At 38.1% G+C, this 18,548-nt stretch overlaps 1 protein-coding gene across 5 annotated transcripts in view; it reads left to right on the top strand.

The window, feature by feature from the left end:
- MCTP1 (multiple C2 and transmembrane domain containing 1) overlaps nucleotides 1-18,548 on the top strand; it is a 418,517-nt gene that overhangs the window by 53,572 nt on the left and 346,397 nt on the right. For all 5 annotated transcript variants that reach the window (XM_027765984.1, XM_006162512.3, XM_027765986.1 and 2 more), the window contains exon 2: nucleotides 13,114-13,228. In XM_027765984.1, the coding sequence (XP_027621785.1) occupies nucleotides 13,114-13,228 (115 nt within the window). The remainder of the gene's footprint in view (nucleotides 1-13,113; nucleotides 13,229-18,548) is intronic.

Genomic DNA, 18,548 nt, shown 5'->3' with positions numbered 1-18,548 from the left:
TTTCTTTTTTTCTTTTTTTTTTTAGAGGCTTTTGCTATAGGGTGCGTGGGCTCACCAGAAAGGCAGAGAGAGACAGAGAGATAGAAAGTGAGAAATAATCACCCCCCAGAGGGGATGGCCATGCACAGTCCCTTCTCCTCCATTCTCCTCTCGGGATCTTAGGTACGCATGCACGCGCACCTGGCATGAGTTTAAGCCACCGGGTCCAGGACTCAAACTGTGGTCGACTACATGGGAGTTTAGCGAGATAGCTATTACGCTAACTGCTGGTCCCCCCAGAATCATTTTCTGAAAAGATTTTCTTCACTGGATTGGCTTGTGTCCTTTGTCACAATCAGTTGATTATATGTTTTGGGATTTATTATGGATTCTCTTTTCTGTTCCATTGATTTATGTGCCTATTTTCATGCCAGTACCATGCTGTTTTGATTATTATAGATTTGTAGTGTATTCTGAGGTCAGGTAATGAGATACCTCCCACTTTATTTTCCTTGCACAGTGAAATGGTGTCTTTTATTATTCCAAAGAAATGTTATGGTTTTTTCCTGTTTCTGTAAATAATTTTGCTGGTAATTTGATAGGAAATGCATTAAATTTGTAAATAAATTTGGGTAGAATCAACATTTTAATTATATTGATTCTTTCAATCCAAGAACAAGGACTATCTTTCCATTTTTGTGTATCATTTTCAATTTCTTTCCTCCACTTTCACTTTTCTTTGTGGAGGTCTTTGCCCCTTTCATTAGATTTATTCCTAAGTTTCTTGGCTTGTGTGTGTTTGTGAAAGTGTGTTTATTACAAATATGATTGCTTTCCTCAATTCTGCCTTAGTCTGTTTATTTTTGTTTTACAAAAAGAGCTATAGATTTTTGTGTATTGATTTCTTATCCAGTAACTTAACTAGATTTGTTTATCATTTCAAGGAGCTAGTGTGTTTTTCAAGCTGCAGGCCAGAATTTGAACCAAGGGTGGCCATGTGAACACAGCTCCTGTAACCACAAGGCTACAAGGCTGGCCCTCCAAATTTTTTTAAAGATAACTATTTAATTTTACTAGAAATATTGAAAGGATATTCATGTAACATTTGTACTTGATATGAACACTAAAATATTAGTTTGCTTTTTGGTAAAAGAAACCCAAATAAAAAGCATTTCATTATTCATAGAGTTAAACACTACATATAGAGTTGTCCAAAAATAGGAGAGCTGTGCATTTCAGTCTAATAAGCCATTTCTTTATTTGAGTTTCATAAAAGCTTATAGATCTGTGTATTGTTGGTTTTAGAGATGTGAAAACATAAAATAACTACAAAGATTTTTAAACAATATCTCAAGTATTTGGTGTCAAGTATAATATCTATTACACAAGTATCTTTTTCTCAGATTGTTATAATCTCAAAACTACAAGTATTATGAAAAAAGGTTTCCCCTAAACATTTTGTCCAGATTTTGGAAATAATAGAACTAGTGTTAATCTATTGAAACACTGATTGGTAAAAGCGTTCATGGCAATGAGGGTCACATCAATTGGCAAGTTAGTCCAAGATGCCCATTTTTGACAAGTGTATTCCTTACCTTACTGGTAACTCTGCATTTTTTAATTACTTGGTTTTTGTTGCAGAAGAAAGAATATTTGGGAACTTGCCAAGAGAAAGAAAAAAATCAGGAAAGCTAATACAAATAAAACCCATCTTGTTCTCAGGTCTGACAAATACTATTTAGGTGAAAATAAGAATAATACTTACTAAATAATATAAGAATTCTAAAAGCCTCAGCACTAACCCATCTTATTTCAACTCCATGATTAATAAACATTAGCAGTATTATGTATGAGGGGGCTTGTGGGAAAAAAATGGAAATAAACTACAAGTTTGTTTTAGTACAAAAATTCACAAATTCGTTATAGTTGTTTTCATAATACACATTTTCCACGAACTTTTTAAAACCTTATTGATTATTATTATTATTATTTTTATGAACAAGAGAGACAGAGAGCCAACAGGATCACAATGCTGCAGTCTACCCCCAGCACCTAGCCAGCCCCAGGTGATGGGCATATGTGTGCCTGGCCCACAGGTTCTCTGAACTCGAACTGGGAATCTTCTCAAGTGGGATTACCTTGCCTGGTGTTGCATTTTACTGCACACTATTATTATACATAATAAATATTATAATTTGAAAAAAGGCAGGAAGAACCTATTTTGTACATTATATGATTCTGAAGCAGTTCCAATTACATTTATTTCTTTGAATTTTCACAAGTCTATATTTTTAAAGATAAAACTGAGGCCCTGAGGGCTCAAAAACTTTCCCTCTGCCTCACGACAGTTTGGTAAGTAGGGCTTATATCCAGGTGTGTGCGTGACTCCTGTAATAGTTCCTCTGTTTTATAATAGCTCTCTTCATCACCTGTTCCTCAACAACTACTTCCATTGGAATCATCTCTTACATTTACAAAGCACCTTTACATATTTTATCTTATAATTAAAACAGTCCTTTGTTAAGTGTCTGTTACCCCGTTTGAAAGGTTAGAAAACAAAGATGCAGAAAAAGATAGTGTTTTTGGCTGAAGCTAGGTACTTGCTGGTACACTTGCACTTTGATCATCCGAGTCTGTGTCTGTAGCACCTGGCCTAGTTATGTGCTCCAGCTCAAAAGGAGTGGTCCGTGCACATGAGGACTGAGAAAGGAGCTCTTTCCTTGCTTCTTCAGCTTACTGTATATACCGTGCGCGTAGGTGGAAAGGTTATCCATGGTAATGAATGCTGCACGGAATAGGCAATTTAACGGACAGCCCATGGGTGAGTAATCTGTGCTGTGGGAGTCCCAGAAAAGGCATTCTGAAAGTGCTGAATTTTATGCTTTTTTTTTTTTTTCAACAGCAGTGCATGTTGCCATTTATTAGGCAGGACTATTTATAGATCCATTTTGTTTGGTTTGAGCTATTGGAAAATCAAAATCCCAAAATTAAACCCAGGGTTGTAGTTCAGAGTCAAAATAAACTATAGTAAAGCTCTGATATGATTAAAGGATTAGACTTTGCTGCTTTTTGGTTAACCGAAGGCTCACTTTTTAAGTGCCATCGCCAGGCATCACAGTTTACCTGGGACAGTCTTATTTCTCTCTGTTTACACAGTATAATTAATAGCATCTCTTTCACTCTCCAAAATATTCTAAGGTGAATGATAAATTATCTCATCACCCTAACCCTCAAACTTTTCTCTAATTCTTTTTGAAAGTACCAATAAAAACATGAACTTTTTTTCAGTACCTGCAGAACATTGACCAAATTTGACCTCATAGTGGTGAGCTCGCTCCTTGGGGATGCTGTATGGGAACAACACTGAGCACCTCAGAGGACCGTGGAGGGAGCAGCTGAAAGTATGGAATGACTTCCACACAGCTTCTGTCTGTGACTCACTTCTTCCCTCATTCCCACATACTGACCAGTCATGGGTTCCCTGTGTTACCTGGCTGCTTCCCTGTTTATAAGGCTTCTTTGGCTTATTCTCATTACTCTTTTCTTACTCTGTTCTATCATAAGAACCAAAGATTGACTGAAGCTGTATCCTGCGAGGCCAGGTGAGGTGAGAAGGCAGTCAGGGAACACAGACATCCAAGAGCAAGAAGTCAGACAGCCGGTCCATGGGGCCGAGAGTTACTCCAGGCCTTTAGCACAGAAGCTCCTAGGTCTTCACTCTCCTCCCAAGCTATTGGCACAACTCTGCTTTGACTCCTCAGTATGTGTCTGTGTGTCTGGCTTTTACAAAGTCACACTAACCCTCTACTATATGTACTTCTTCTAAATTACAGCTTCCATGTTCTGATTTGGGGTTGTATGTGAGCCCCAGGGCCTCTCCAGCTTCTCTGTTACCACCAGCAGTCACTGTTGACTTTCTTTTCTCTCTGAACTTAGTACAAATCACTTTGGCCTAATAATACCCTCTGCTAAATAATGAGTTATCACCAGCCGGCCTGTTCATTGCCCCTAGTTCAGAAATCCAGCTCTAGTCTAGTCAGTTGTGAACAATGGGCAAGGAAATTAAATGACTTGGAACCAAGCACAAACTGTTCTTCCAGTCGGGGCCCTGGATTAGTCTGGCACCATGACTGACATACCTGATGGGACTGTCACATGTTTTCCCCATTCTGTGAGTGTTTCAGTCTTTAAAATCACTTATTCAGTTGACCTCCAACTGTGTTTCTCCAACAAATAGATTATTGAGCTTCTTTGAACTTTTATTTCAGTGACTTTTGAGTTTTGTTTTTGAAAATTAAGTTTTAAAAAGCTTTGATTTCCACTTGATTGGGATTTCACAATGCAGATGTTTTCAGTATCGTACAAAGTAGGAAAGATGACTAAGTAGAAACCAATAATGACTAAGTAGAAATCCTCAATGATATTTTTGGATATCCTTGTCTATGTTGTTCAATTTTAAAAGTTAAGAATTTCAAATCTTTTTTGAAGCCTTCCATAATTTCTTTCTGACTTCCCCAGAAGTGACATGATAAGCCTTTTAATTTAACTCATGTTGTAATGTATAGCTTCAAACTTTGCATCTGATCTTTGGCTCCATCACTTCCCAGACTTTCATGGAGAAAATCATAGACTATGTAATCTTCAAACTGTACCTAAAAAATAAAATAAAATAAAACATGAGCTTATTATTCCTTTACATTTCTAGGCCTGATAGAAATACAGTTCCAGCCCAGCTGCAGTAGTACAAATAGTAAGTCACCACTGCCGGAGGCAGTCCTCATGGGAGGCCCAGGTTCAGGTTCCAGACCAACCTAAACAGTCCAGGCATGGTGATGTACACCTATAACCCCAGGTAACTAGGAGACTGAAGTAGGAAGATCAAAACATGGGAAGAGCCTACAAAAAAAAAACCTGTCTTTTCCTCAGTTTCTCTCTCTGCCATTAAAAAGAAAGAAAAGAAAAGAAATCTTTTAAAAAGAAACAGCCAGCTTCCCACCCTTGAAAATGCCCTTGATAATGTTCTATCATAGCAGGTACTTGACCAGCCAAAGCATTGCCTTTAGCAAAGCTCTTAAACTCCAAGTGATTAAGTAGCTATTTCACCATCTCCCCACATTTTATGTCCTGTGCTTTAATGTTGATCAGAAAATCAATCCAAATAACTACTTCCCTGAGGGACACTTGCCTATAACCACTTCCACTATTGAAAGTTGGTTGAAGGAGGGTTGCAGAACAGGAAATAACATTAGATCATTTAAACAGAAAGGGAGGGTCAGAAGACTATTGTTGGGTACCAAAGAGGCAGCAAAAGCCACACTATACCTTTGCTACTACTGCCTGCACTCAGTCTCTTCTCTCCCAGTACATCCTTTTGAAAACTTAGCCATGTTGGGACCAGCAGTTAGCGTAATGGCTATGTGGCTGGACTCCCATGTAGTCCACCGCAGTTCGAGTCCCGGACCCGGCATTTTAAACTCACGCCAGGTGAATGTGTGTGCGTGCCTGAGATCCCTAGAGGAGAATGGAGGAGAAGGGATTGCAGCATGGCCATCCCCCCAGGGGGTGATTTCTTGCTTTCTGTCTCTCTGTCTTTCTGGTGAGCACAGGCGCCCCATAGCAAAAACCTCCCCAAAAAGAAAAAAAAAATCCTTAGCCATGTTAAAGATACATCACAATAAACAACAGAAATGAGTATTTACTTCCAGCATCCCTCTATAACCAGCCCACTGACTTGCAGCATTAGAGTGAGCCTGAGAGACATGTCTCTAGATCCCTCCCAGTTCTCGGTGTCCTTCTCTGCAGACTTGTGGGTATACTTGGGCTTAGAACAGCGGTGGCCCAGAACTTGCTCCTCCTCTCAGTTCTCTCTGCTGCTGACAGGACCGTCCTCCCAGGAGCTCAGCTCAGGCTTCTTTGTGACTCATCCCTCCTTTTCCCACATCCCCCACATCTTGTCAGTTGACAAATTCAGCTGATTGAATTTCCTCACTATCTGTCCGGTCTGGCTTTGTTTTTGTTACCACTGACCAGATCAGGTTCTTGAGACTTAAACAGAACTGCTATAAAACCTTTAAAAAAAATTCCCGCATCGCAGGATTTATCTATTCCCGTTCATTCTACAGAGAGAGAAGGCACATTTTATTCATCCCTGAAATCTGTGTACTTACCCCCAGAGTGTGCAGCATGAAAGACAATAATGTTTGTTAAATGGGGCCTGAGGGCTGGTTGCACTGTTTCTTTCTCCAAAAGCTTTTGGCATGGCGGGAACCAGCAGTTAGCGTAATGGCTATGTCGCTGGGTTCCCACGTAGTCGACCGCGGTTCGTGTCCCGGACCCGGTGGCGTAAAACTCACGCCGGGCGCGTGTGCGTGCGTGCCCAAGATCCCGAGAGGAGAATGGAGGAGAAGGGATTGCGGCGTGGCCATTCCCCCTGGGGGGTGATTTCTCGCTTTCTGTCTCTATGTCTTTCTCTGTCTGTCTGGCGAGCGCACACGCCCTACAGTGAAAATCTCTAAAAAAAAAAAAAAAAAGCTTTTGGCATGGCTTCCTGTTGCCCACAAACTGAAACTTGCTTCAGCCCAATGTCACTGAATGTCTGTCTTCCTTTCTACTTTATCTCTCGTGTAATTCAGTGGTGCACCTTCTAGTGACAACTCAGCACTGGGCTCATGTTGATGTTCCTGATGCTTCTTCCAGATTTTTACTTGTCAAAGTCCTACCCATACTCTCAGACCCTCCTCCGTTGTCATCTCTGTGAGAACATCTCAGCTTTTACTCCCATAATAATTGGTCTGCCTTTATCCTCCCTCAAGGGCTTGATACCTCCCTTATATTACAATCAGTCTTTTTTTTTTCTTTTTTTTGGAGAGGTTTTCACTATAGGGTGCGTGCGCTCGCCAGACAGACAGAGACATAGAGACAGAAAGCGAGAAATCACCACCCGAGTGGGGATGGCCACGCCGCAATCCCTCCTCCTCCATTCTCCTCTCAGAATCTTGGACACGCACGCACATGTGCCCGGCGTGAGTTTAAGCCACCGGGTCCCGGACTCGAACCGCAGTCGACTACATGGTAGTCCAGCAACATAGCCATTACGCTAACTGCTGGTCCCAACAATCGGTCTTTTATTGTAGCATTTGAGTGAACAGGATTTCATCTCAAGTGCCAGTTTTAATCATTACAAATTTTGATCATTTGCCTAGAATATTATATTGAGAAGAATTCTAGGATATACTTGCATTCCTTATGAAAACTAGTTGTAGACATGGCATAAGAGAAGAACAAGAACAAGCTGCCCATGGATTACTCAACTTTTATAGATTTTCCAGCTATGTTTCCTCCGCATATAGATGATGTGCCCTTAAAGACACCGTTCTGTCTTTATAGACTCTATCACAATTTGTCTTCAGTTTGATCCTTAAACACTCTATTCTCTGATTTTAAGGCTCTGGACTCCCACATGGCCAAGCATGGTTTGAGTCTCAGACCTGGGGGATTAAAAATCATGTCGGGCATGGTGTGTGTGTGTGTGTGTGTGTGTGTGTGTGTCCAAAATTCTGAAAGGAGAATGGAGGAGAAGGGATTGCAGCATGGTCATCCCCCAGGGTAGGGGGTGAGATTTCTTACTTTCCTGCTCTCCCTCTCTCTCTTTCTCTCTCTGGCAAGTATACATGCTCTATGGCAACCCTCCCTTGCCCCCTGAAATAAAAGATCTAAATTAAAAAACAGAACGTTTGGGATAGAATGTTGTAATGGAAAAGAAAGACGTAAAGTACTAATGAAGTGGCCTTTGAAGACTGGAAGGGAAGACATGGAAAAGAGAGGGGAATTAAAAGACAAAGATAGGAGTTGTTGGGGATAAATCCTATTCTACTAAAGATAAGTATAAGTTTTTGAGAGAAAAGTCAAAGGTCAGTTTGGAATGAGATAGACTTAAATTACATAATGGGGACCGTGAATGGCTCCCTGAGAAATACAGATATATTCAAGGATGCTGAAATATAATAAATGGTTTTCTGCATTAGGATTATGCATGAGAGCAAACAGACTCACAATAGCAAGTGCTGTTTATTCCATAAATATGAAGGTGATTCAGTACAAACATTCAGAAAAAAAATCTATCAACCCCAAATTCCAGATGCTAAAAATCTATTAATAAGATTCAGCAGTCATTTTTCTTCGTAATTTGACAGAGGGGGCATGTGATCACCGGGGGGGGGGGGGGGGGGGTGGACAGAGAGAAGACAGAGAGAAGACAGAGAGAAAGTGAGAAAGCTGCTCCCTGTGGGGAAGGGTCATGACACAATCCCTTCTGCTCCATTTTTCCCTCCTTTCAGGATTTTGGGCACACACATACACACACACACAGTGTTTTCTTCAAGCTGCCTTGTCCAAAACTTGAACTGCACAGTCAGCCATGTGGGATTCAGCTGCCTTCACCTCCATCTGACCAGCTGGCCCTCGCTAGACATTTTTGTAAAGGCCTCAGTAAATTAAGAATAGAAGAAAATGCCCATACTTCACATACATTGTATTAAATGGTGAAATACTAAAAGATGTGTACATTAACATCAAATGTATTTCAGTAGTCTTTGGAAAGCTAACATAATAAGATAAAATGGCTAGCAACCAAAGTATTAGAAAATAAGAGTCATGCTGAAAATAGATTTTTAAACACAGACTGTTGTAGAGTGCCACCGAATGAATGACCACCAAAGCCAGATTAAGTTAAGTTTAAAGGGAGTCTTCATTAGCTGGCCAGCGACTACAGTCTGAAGCTCTGGGAGTGGGGGGGTTCTGAAAGTCAGAACTGTAGCCCTGACCAATGTTTGAGTCTTTTTATAGGGGGTCAGTTACCAGGGGTTTCTACGCAAGCAGTTACAGAAGCTGAATCAAGCAGGTTAATTATTTCTGAGGGGAGTGGGGTTTCCATGCAAGCAGTTACATTGCTAAACAAAAGGGTCTCGGGCTAATTAGCAAAGAAAGTAGCAGGTGCAGGATGTCGTCCAGATATGGTTTTCTGTATGGCTAGCACAAGCTATTTTCTCTTGGGAAGAGCAAGCAGGCTTACAGAAGCAGACAGCCAGGTTAGGGGAAGGGACAAAATGGACAAGATCTAATATGCAGCCTTCCACAAGACAGCCCAAAATATGACTTGCAAAGTGACAGGATGTAAAGTCACTATATAAAATATTTGTTCATTATACTAGAAATAACCTGATAAAAATGGAAATGAAAAGGAAATGTTTCATTTAAAATAAAAGTGAAATCTATGAAATACTCGAAAATAAATTAGCTAGAAAGTGATAAAGACTTATATGAAGTAAAGGATATACAACAAAACCTGAAAAACTGTAAAATTATATTTCCCTAAAAGGAGAATACTTAATATCATAAAATTACGAGTCCTTTCCAAATTAGTATATTAATTCAATGAGGTCCAAATGAGAATCTTAGTAATTTTTAAAAATTAATAATAGCTAACATTCATTGACTGCAAGAGAGATTTTTACTATAGGGCTCATGTGCTCACTGGAGAGACAGAGACAGAAAATGAGAAATCACGCTGCAGGGGGGATGGCCACAAGGCAATTCCTTCTTCTCTGTTCTCCTCTACAGATTGTTAAGTTTTACGCTGCTGGGTCCAGGACTCAAACTGCAGTCAACTACATGGGAGTCCAGAGACATAACCATTATGCCACCTGCTGGTGCCCCACCACCCCATTTTTAGGAAGACAAACAGCACAGTAGAAAAATGAGGATGTAAATGAGAAATCCATAGAATAAGAAATGAATACATTGAATAAATACAAATCCAGAGCTAGCCAGTGGCTTAGTGGTTATGGCAGCTGGGTCCCACATGGCTGGCTTTGTGGTTTGAGTTTAGGACCCAACAGCACACAGGGCACGTGTGCTTGCATATCTAAAGATTGTTGTGTGGCCATCCATCTAAGAAATGATTTCTTACTCCTCCTCCAGCCCGCTCCCTCCCCAGCCCTGTCTCCAGCAAGTGAACACTCCATATAGCAAAAACTAAAAAAAAAATAAGGCGAAGAATCAATTAAAGAGATATTTTTTTATTGTCACTTAAATTCCAAAATAGCAAAAGTGAGAGTACTGTAGAGTTAAAATTATCTTTAGAAATTCCTTAACCTGCACATAAACTATAATATGCATTTTAAAATATAAAACTAGTCATTCTAGAGACCAGCAGTTAGTGTAATGGCTATGTCACTGGACTCCCATGTAGCCGACCACAGTTTGAGTCCCAGACCCAGTGGCTTAAACTTACGCCGGGCGCATGTGCGTGCGTGCCCAAGATCCCGAGAGGAGAACAGAGGAGAAGGGACTGTGGCGTGGCCATCCCCTCTGGGGGGTGATTTCTCTCTTTCTGTCTCTCTGTCTCTCTGGCGAGCGCATGCGCCCTATAGCAAAAACCTCTCCAAAAACAACAAAAAACTAGTCATTCTATCAATTATGCATTCTAAATGTTAAGAATTGATTAGAATAATGAAGAGTACAAAATAACACATCTGAAAAATCTAAATTTTTATGCCTTTAAAGAATCTATCAAAACACCCGAGGAGGATGCAGAGTGGGTAGATATTCCTCCTTTCTTGCAGACTGTATTCTCTTTTAGAAAGTAGTAAACCTATCTAAGCTTACATTTACCAAGATGTGTTTTTTGAGGCTATGTGCAATATATAAAGGTACCCAATGAAAGGCTTAGAACACATTTGGAGCTCACCAAAAATGTTTACTGTATTTGAATTTAATTCTTACTTATTAATTAAACCCACACACACAAACTCTCCTTTGAAATTGTTCAGAAGGCCTTGGGTGGCTTTCTGTCTGTCTAAGTTGATGTTTTCTCTATGGCCCAGTGAATTGTCGTTCCCCTCTGGTCCCTTACATGACTCTCAAAAGACTTTATCATAGTTCTGGATATGTACAACAAAGGAAGATAACATTTTTTTGTCCACCAAAATTGGAAAAAATTAGAATAACTAGAAATATGCTATGCTGATTAGGGTGTAGGAAATAGATACTTGGATACTTTTTAACAGAAGTGTGAACTACTTAAAACTTAACAAAAAACTTCATTCTACAAGAGAAATAAAAGCACTTCATATAGTGGCAGCACCAAAATTAACCCAAATATTCTACAATAGGAAAATGATTGAAGAAATTGTATACCCACACTGGAGGAAATAATATATCTTGAGAGAGAGAGAGGGTTATTGATTAGAAAAGGGCCCACGAGGTTATCTAAGTTAAATAAATTGCAAAATAATAAGAAAAATATATAATACTGTCTTCGTTTAAAGAAAAACAAAAACCGAAAGCCCAGCCACAGAAATATTGATACAAACCAAGATGTGTTGTTTGTATGAGACCTTCAAAAGTGTGGAAAGGTAAACTCTAAATTGATAATCACAAGGAAGCAGAACTGTTGGATGGGGAAAGGAAGAGTAAAGGCAGTAATTTTACTTTTTCCTCCTCTGTTGTGTGGAGGCCCAGTCCAAATGATGGGAACTGAAGAGATAATTGGGTGATGTAACACAGAAATGGAATGGATGGGATCTGGCAACTACTTGGTTGTGGGTGAGAGGCAAATGAAGTCAGGGATGACTCAGTAGTTTCTAGCTGACTGAGGACCGGTGCTATCATTTATAGAAACAAAAAATATCCTGAGAAGTCAATTATTTCTTATGATTATGAGAGAAGATGTTGAATTGTGGTCATCAAAGTTGCACTACTTCTTGTTTTAAATCATTGCTCCTATGAAAAAGCTTACCTCTCTCTTTTTTTAAAATGCTACTTTAATTAAAGGGTGGGGACCAGCAGATGGCTTAATGGTTACATCGCTGGACTCCCACTTAGTTGACTGCAGTTTGAGTGTCAGACTCGGCTTAAAACTCACAGCGAGCATGTGTGTATGTATGCCCAAAATCCCAAGAGAAGAATGGAGAAGGAATTGTGCTATGGCCAACACTCTCCAGGGGGTGATATCTTGCTTTCTGTCTCTCCGCCTCTATCTCTCTCACGAGCACTTGTGCCCCATAGCAAAATCTCTCTATAAACAAAATTAAAGGGTGAATTTGTGGTATGTGAATTAGGTCTTGCTAAAGATTTTTTTAAAATTCTGCTTTATAGATGCATTTCATATTAATTCTAGAACTAAAAGAGCTAGACTGATGTCTATTATTTTACCTATGCATATTATTCCTAAATAACATTCTTTTTTGAACCAGAAAAAGAAAAATAAGGATTTAGAATCAGCTTAACCACAGGTAGAAAAGTAAACTTCCTTGTTGTGTTCAGAGTGACAGAGATCATAACAGATGACCTGTACAATTTTTACTACATATATTTTTTGTTTCATTGTAATATAGTTATTCCTCTTGCAAGTATGTTTGTAATTTGATAACTAATAAATTATTAACAGGATATATTGTTGCTAAAAATAATCTGTAGAGACAGCTTTACAGAGATTTTTTAGATGAAGAAATAGCTTGTATACTTTCACTCCTTCATCGTAGACAGCATTACAAATTTAGCTCCATTGAGAATTTTTTTAATATAAACACTGTCAAAATGCCAGGTGAATTTATTACTGTATAATTACATCATATTTTATATTGGGGCTGAAACAGAAGTATATAATCCATCAGTATGAAATCTTTTGCATAGATAAATGAGTCAATAAAGTCACTTAAATAAATCATTTTAATTTTCACTTTCAATTATAAGGAATCAACTACTCCCTTATACCTTCATTCTCCATTCATCGTTGACTGTATTTTACCTCAGACACTATTTCTATGTTAATCTTTCTTAGTTGAATTATGGGAGCTCTCCCTGGGAAATGTTTTTCATATTACTCTAATTAGCCCCAATCTGAGTTGGAAAGAGGACATGCCTGTAATTTCCATGTTTGTATTTTAAGTCTAAATAATTTCATGGATTCAAAACCATTAGAGAACTGTGTGGTCATGATAGTGTATAAAATCAGAAGATGATTTATTCTATCAGCCAATTCTGATCATTTGGAATAAGCTACATATGGTCCCCCATTGAAGAAAATACAACAAATATATCAGTTTAATGTTTGTGTATTTCTTGTTCTTTTAGAAAATCAATACTGCTGGAACCAGTAATGCAGATGTCCCTTTGGCTGATCCCGGAATGTACCAGTTGGACATTACATTAAGAAGGGGTCAAAGTTTAGCTGCCCGAGATCGAGGAGGTAAGAACATGGGAACAATATCACCTAGAAACTTACTCTATACATTTATGATAAATTTTATCTTCCTTATGACTGCTTAAATTAAAGAAATTAACTAAGTTTTAGAAGGCTGGATTCAAAGACATATTCAAAACACTCATTTGACTCCTCTGTCTATCAGAGAAAAAGGTTTTGAGGCAAGTTTCAAAACTGGGGATATTTCCAACCTAGATGTCAAGGACCCTACTGAACTACTGGCAAGTTGGATTTTACTTTATAAACAGTTAGTGACACAATTGGCTGCATAGATGGGGCTCATTTGAAGCCATATCAGAAGTCACCTTTTGGTAGACTTGGAATTCTTTTTGCTGCAAACATTTTCTCAGTTGAATGTTGCTGGAACTGCAAGATCCAGGAATGGGGTTGCATCAAAACATTGGGGATTCCCAACAAGATCTGTGAAGATTGGTTGGACCCAGCAATAGCTTCGTAGTTGATTAAATAGATCTTTGTAGGCCCTGATGAAGTTCAAGACAAGACAGATATTCTCATGATCAAAAATGAGTAATTTCAGCAACAAAAAAATTAATGGTAATAATGGTATAACTCATACAATAAAATAAGTATCTATCATTCCCAACAAGTGATCTGTGAAGATTGGTTGGACCCAGCAATAGCTTCGTAGTTGATTAAATAGATCTTTGAAGGCCCTGATGAAATTCAAGACAAGACAGATATTCTCATGATCAAAAATGAGTAATTTCAGCAAGAAAAAAGTTAATGGTAATAATGGGTTATAACTCATACAATAAAATATCTATCATTTCAAACTAATAAATTATTTATTTATGGGATAAGAAGTACAACTTTTCCTTATAGTACAATTCATGAACAAATGTATTGAGTCATCAGAAAAGTCATGACATATGTTTGCATAGAAAAACATGAGAAATACAGCATGACTTTTTTAATGATCCAATAGAAGGGAAGATGGAAATTTAAAAATCACCTTCTAACCAATACCACAATAACCATTGTTATAGGCAAGAATCATCAAGGGATGCTAAAATTATTGTGTATAAAATTATATGAAATATTTGTCTCATTTAAAAGTATTTCTGCACAAAATATGTCTGGATTACAAAGAGAAAAATAACAACTTGACAATGGAGAAAGTGGATACCATCTTACCCAAGTAATCAAAGTTAACATCAGCTGCAATGAGCCACACAGACACCAAGTCCCTTCTGATAACATGCCTGAGAAGGATACGTCATTTCTCTGGTATTCTTGTCAAAAATGTGTGACCTCAACTTAATCATAAGAAAGCATCAGGCAAGCTCTGGCAACCCATGATACTAGTTTTCTGAGCTGAGTAGCCCCTACCTTTCAGACAGGGTATACACAATCTTGTTCCACCATTCCCTGTACACTCCACAATTTGGAGCCTGCATCTCTCTGTTCATGTACTGTCTTTCTTATGAGTAGCAAATTATTCTCAATAGCCATTTATGCCAAAAAAATACAGAAGCAATTTTCAGTAGAATGAAAGAGCCACATATTCAAGAAAAATGAGAGAGAAAATAGTAATTATGAAAGGGAAGAAAATACCAAAGTATGTAAAACGCTAACTAATCCAGCTTCTTCAGTTTATAATAAGATAATAAATCTTGCCTGTTGCTTGTGAAGTTTTTATTGGGTAGAGATAAGGAGAGGTATTTAAATGGGGAAACAATGTGAGGTAAACTTGGGATGGATTACACATTTTCTTCTAACCATCCATGAAGGACAGATGGGATAAGCATTTGACCGGATTGGTGGTGTTGGGTCTCTTTAGATTTGTGAATTTATATACATGTAATTGATAGGATAACTTGATGGTGATGGATAGTTTGAAGTGAGAAGACAATCTAGGAAATGCCACAGTCATAGGGGTGTATCGTTTTGAGGGCTTGAACTGGAATTGAGGGTGTGAAAATTAAAAAGGAAAAGAAAATATGAGTGATGGTCCAGAAGAACATGCAGTAGGATTCACCATCAATTGGATGAGGGATTAAAAGAAAAGGAAGAAAAAGAAAAAGAAAGAAAGAAAGGAAGGAAGGAAGGAAGGAAGGAAGGAAGGAAGGAAGGAAGGAGGAAGAACCTCTACAGATTAGAAGGTAGATGGTACCTAGAGCCTTGAGGAGGTTGGAAAAAGATGAATGGAACAAAAATGCTTATTTAAGTGTTAGGTTCAGTAGAATTTCAGTCTTAGCATTTATTACTCTAATGTCCCTATCCACTGCCCAGCAAAACCAAAATATCTATGCTCCTGCATCTCAGATCACCCTTGCCCAAAATAGTAAAAGAGGAAAATTCATTTCCACTACCACCACCATTGCTAGAAACTGGTTTGAATATTCTTCTCCAGAATCTTTCTTCATACTCATAGACACCGAAGAGTGCTCAGTGGTCAGAACTGGCCATCATTCTCCCATTTTTGTAACCTGTTTTCCAAAACAGTAACTAGAGAGCTTCTTTCCTAAAACGTTACTTATTTTTCCTCAGTTTTATTACTTCTGCTTTAGGCAGCCTGATGAACTCACAAGTGCTTGATCTTAGAGATCTGAAAACACACATAAGTTCTGAATTTTGTTAGCCTATGTGGCTGAGTAAGAAAGGCAATCTCTTTGCAGCAATTGCCAGGTTCCAGATTTAGCAAATTAAAATACATGATAAATTTGAATTTAAAAGAAATAATATGTGTTCTTTTATGTGTATATATAAAATGTCTCAAAATATTGGGGACATACTTATTCTAAACTTTACTATTTATCTGAAATTTAATTTGATGTCCTCTTATTTGGCCACCCTATGCAATTGTCACATCTAGAAGTTATAGAAAAATTACTATTTGTATTTTAATTAGGTTGGACTTTCAGAAGAGATGTCTTTTGGTATAAACATCGATATTATCTATCATCTATCAGACTGTAACAGTAATGTTTTAACATAGCTATTTGCATTGTTAGAAAAATAAGAGCAATCTCTATAGATATGTCTGGTAATAGCAAGTCCCTGTGATTTGATTTCTTTTTGTTGTTGTTGTTTGTTTTTATTTTTTAACATTAATATGCTATATATCATTACAGTATACAAAATGAATTTTTCATCCAAAATACATTGTCTGTTGGCTCAATCAAGTACATCAACATACGTGTTATCAACAATTTTCCATTTCTTATGTCTTGTATATTTTGAGTTTTTTCTTTTTTTGCCATCCTTGATTCCCTATCCCTAACTCTCTGCCCTGTCCAACCCTCCTCCCATTGTCTGTTATCCCTGTTTGCTTTCTATACCTATCCCCCCATTTAATTGATTTGCTAATGAACTTAATTTGTCTAAATATTTGCAATAGCAAGCACAGCTGATATTTACATACACAAGAACCCATGTCTGACTTTAGGCATAAACCTCAGTGAGTAGAATGAACATACTATAAAATGGTACCTCGCTGGGGCTATATAGCTTACTGTGGTCATCAAATACACAGTTTTTTCTTTAAATTGTGGTAACAGTTTTAGTATTTTTTTCTCTGAAATTTTTTTTAATTTACATTCATTCCCTGAGCATCATCACAACATACTAAATGTGGTTTCCCCTCTAGAGTAAACTGCATAGTGTCTTAATTGTGCATGTTATCATCCATAAAATTCCATTACTACTTTCATATATATATATGTTTTTTACCCCATATCTGACCCTTTGCCCCATTTCACTCTCTTATTACACTATCTCTACTGTCTACAGTTATCTTCAATTCCTTTTCCCCCACCATTTCGTTGATCACACAATATCATAAGTAATCTAACTACTTACAATAGCAACTTCAGCTGATGGTTTCAAAAAAAGCAGTTTTGAACTGGTAAGGATATTTCCTTGAAACTTAAGGCCTAGAAACTGGTTAGTATTCTGTTCAAATAGTAGGTACATGAATCCATTGACAGCTCAAGACAGGACAAAAACTGGACAACAAAGCTTAGAAGAAAAGCAGCAATATTTTAGTCAAGTCATAGAATGCTGTTTCATCAGTTCAGTCTCATGTACTTAATTTTCTTCTGTTTCTGTTGAGGTTCAATCTTCCAGATTGAACTCTGAGATATAATACTCAACTCCAGACTTTGTCCCTACAATTAAGTTGCCCATTTTCTTAGTTTCTGAACTCTTATTTCTGTGTGTCTGCATTTAATTTTACTGACATAGCACTTCCTTAAGAACTTCTTGGAGATCTGGTCTGGTGCTGGTAAACTCTTTCAGATCTTGTTTATTTAAGAATGTTCGTGTCTTTTCTTCCCAAATGAACGATAATCTTGCTGGGTACAGAATTCTCGGTTGAAATTGCTTTTCCCTTAATGCTTTGAATATATTCTCCCATTCTCTCCTCGCTCGCAATGTTTCTGATGAGAGGTCTGCCGTTAGTCTGATGGGATACCCTTTGTAGGTAACTTGCCGTTTTTCTCTTGCCAGTCTTAGTATCTTGTCTTTGTCTGTGGTTTTGGTCAATCTAGCTATAATGTGTCTAGGAGAAGATCTTCTTGGGTTGATTCTATTTGGGGTCCTCTGTATTTCTTGGGAATGGATCTTTGAGTGCCTCTCCAGGTTTGGAAAATTTTCTTGTAAGATTTCATGGAATAGATTATCAATGCCCTTATGAGTCTCTTCACCCTCTGGGATGCCTATTATCCGGATGTTTGGACGTTTGATGGTATCTAGTACTTCTCGCATATTATTCTCAAATTTTTGGGCCATTTTCTCAGTCTTCGCGGTGGATTTTTCTAGGCCAACCATTTTCTCTTCTACATTAGAAATTCTATTTTCTGTATGATCTAGTCTGCTTTTAATACTTTCAAGGGAGATTTTGACTTCTTGTATTATAGCCTTCATCTCTAACAGTTCCATCTGATTCTTTTGTAAAGTGTGAAATTCCTCTTTTAGATCTAGCATGAATTTCCTCACCTCCTGGAACTCTTCAACTCCTTTCTCCTTCCTCTTCAGCAGTTCCTTGTCTCTCTTCTCTTCCATCTCTGTTAGCTTTGCCATTATGAATGTTCTGAATTCTTTATCAGACATTTCCATGATTTCCATTGAACTGTGTGTGGATAAAGAGGAGCTATCCTTTTCCCTTGTGGGAGAGGTATTTTCCTGCTTCCCCATATTTCTTGTGGTCCTGCAGCGATTTCTAGTCATCTGGTGGATGATCGGTTTCTTCCCAAACTTGGAAGTTCAATCAGAGGGTCGAGGAGTGTGCAGAAAAAGAAGCAGAGAGAGGGAAACAATACCAACAGCAAAAAAACAGACAAGA

This window comes from Tupaia chinensis, unplaced genomic scaffold (genome assembly GCF_000334495.1).
Source record: "Tupaia chinensis unplaced genomic scaffold, TupChi_1.0 Scaffold140095_1, whole genome shotgun sequence".
NCBI classification, from domain to species: domain Eukaryota; kingdom Metazoa; phylum Chordata; class Mammalia; order Scandentia; family Tupaiidae; genus Tupaia; species Tupaia belangeri.
This window is presented reverse-complemented; position numbering and strand designations above follow the sequence as displayed.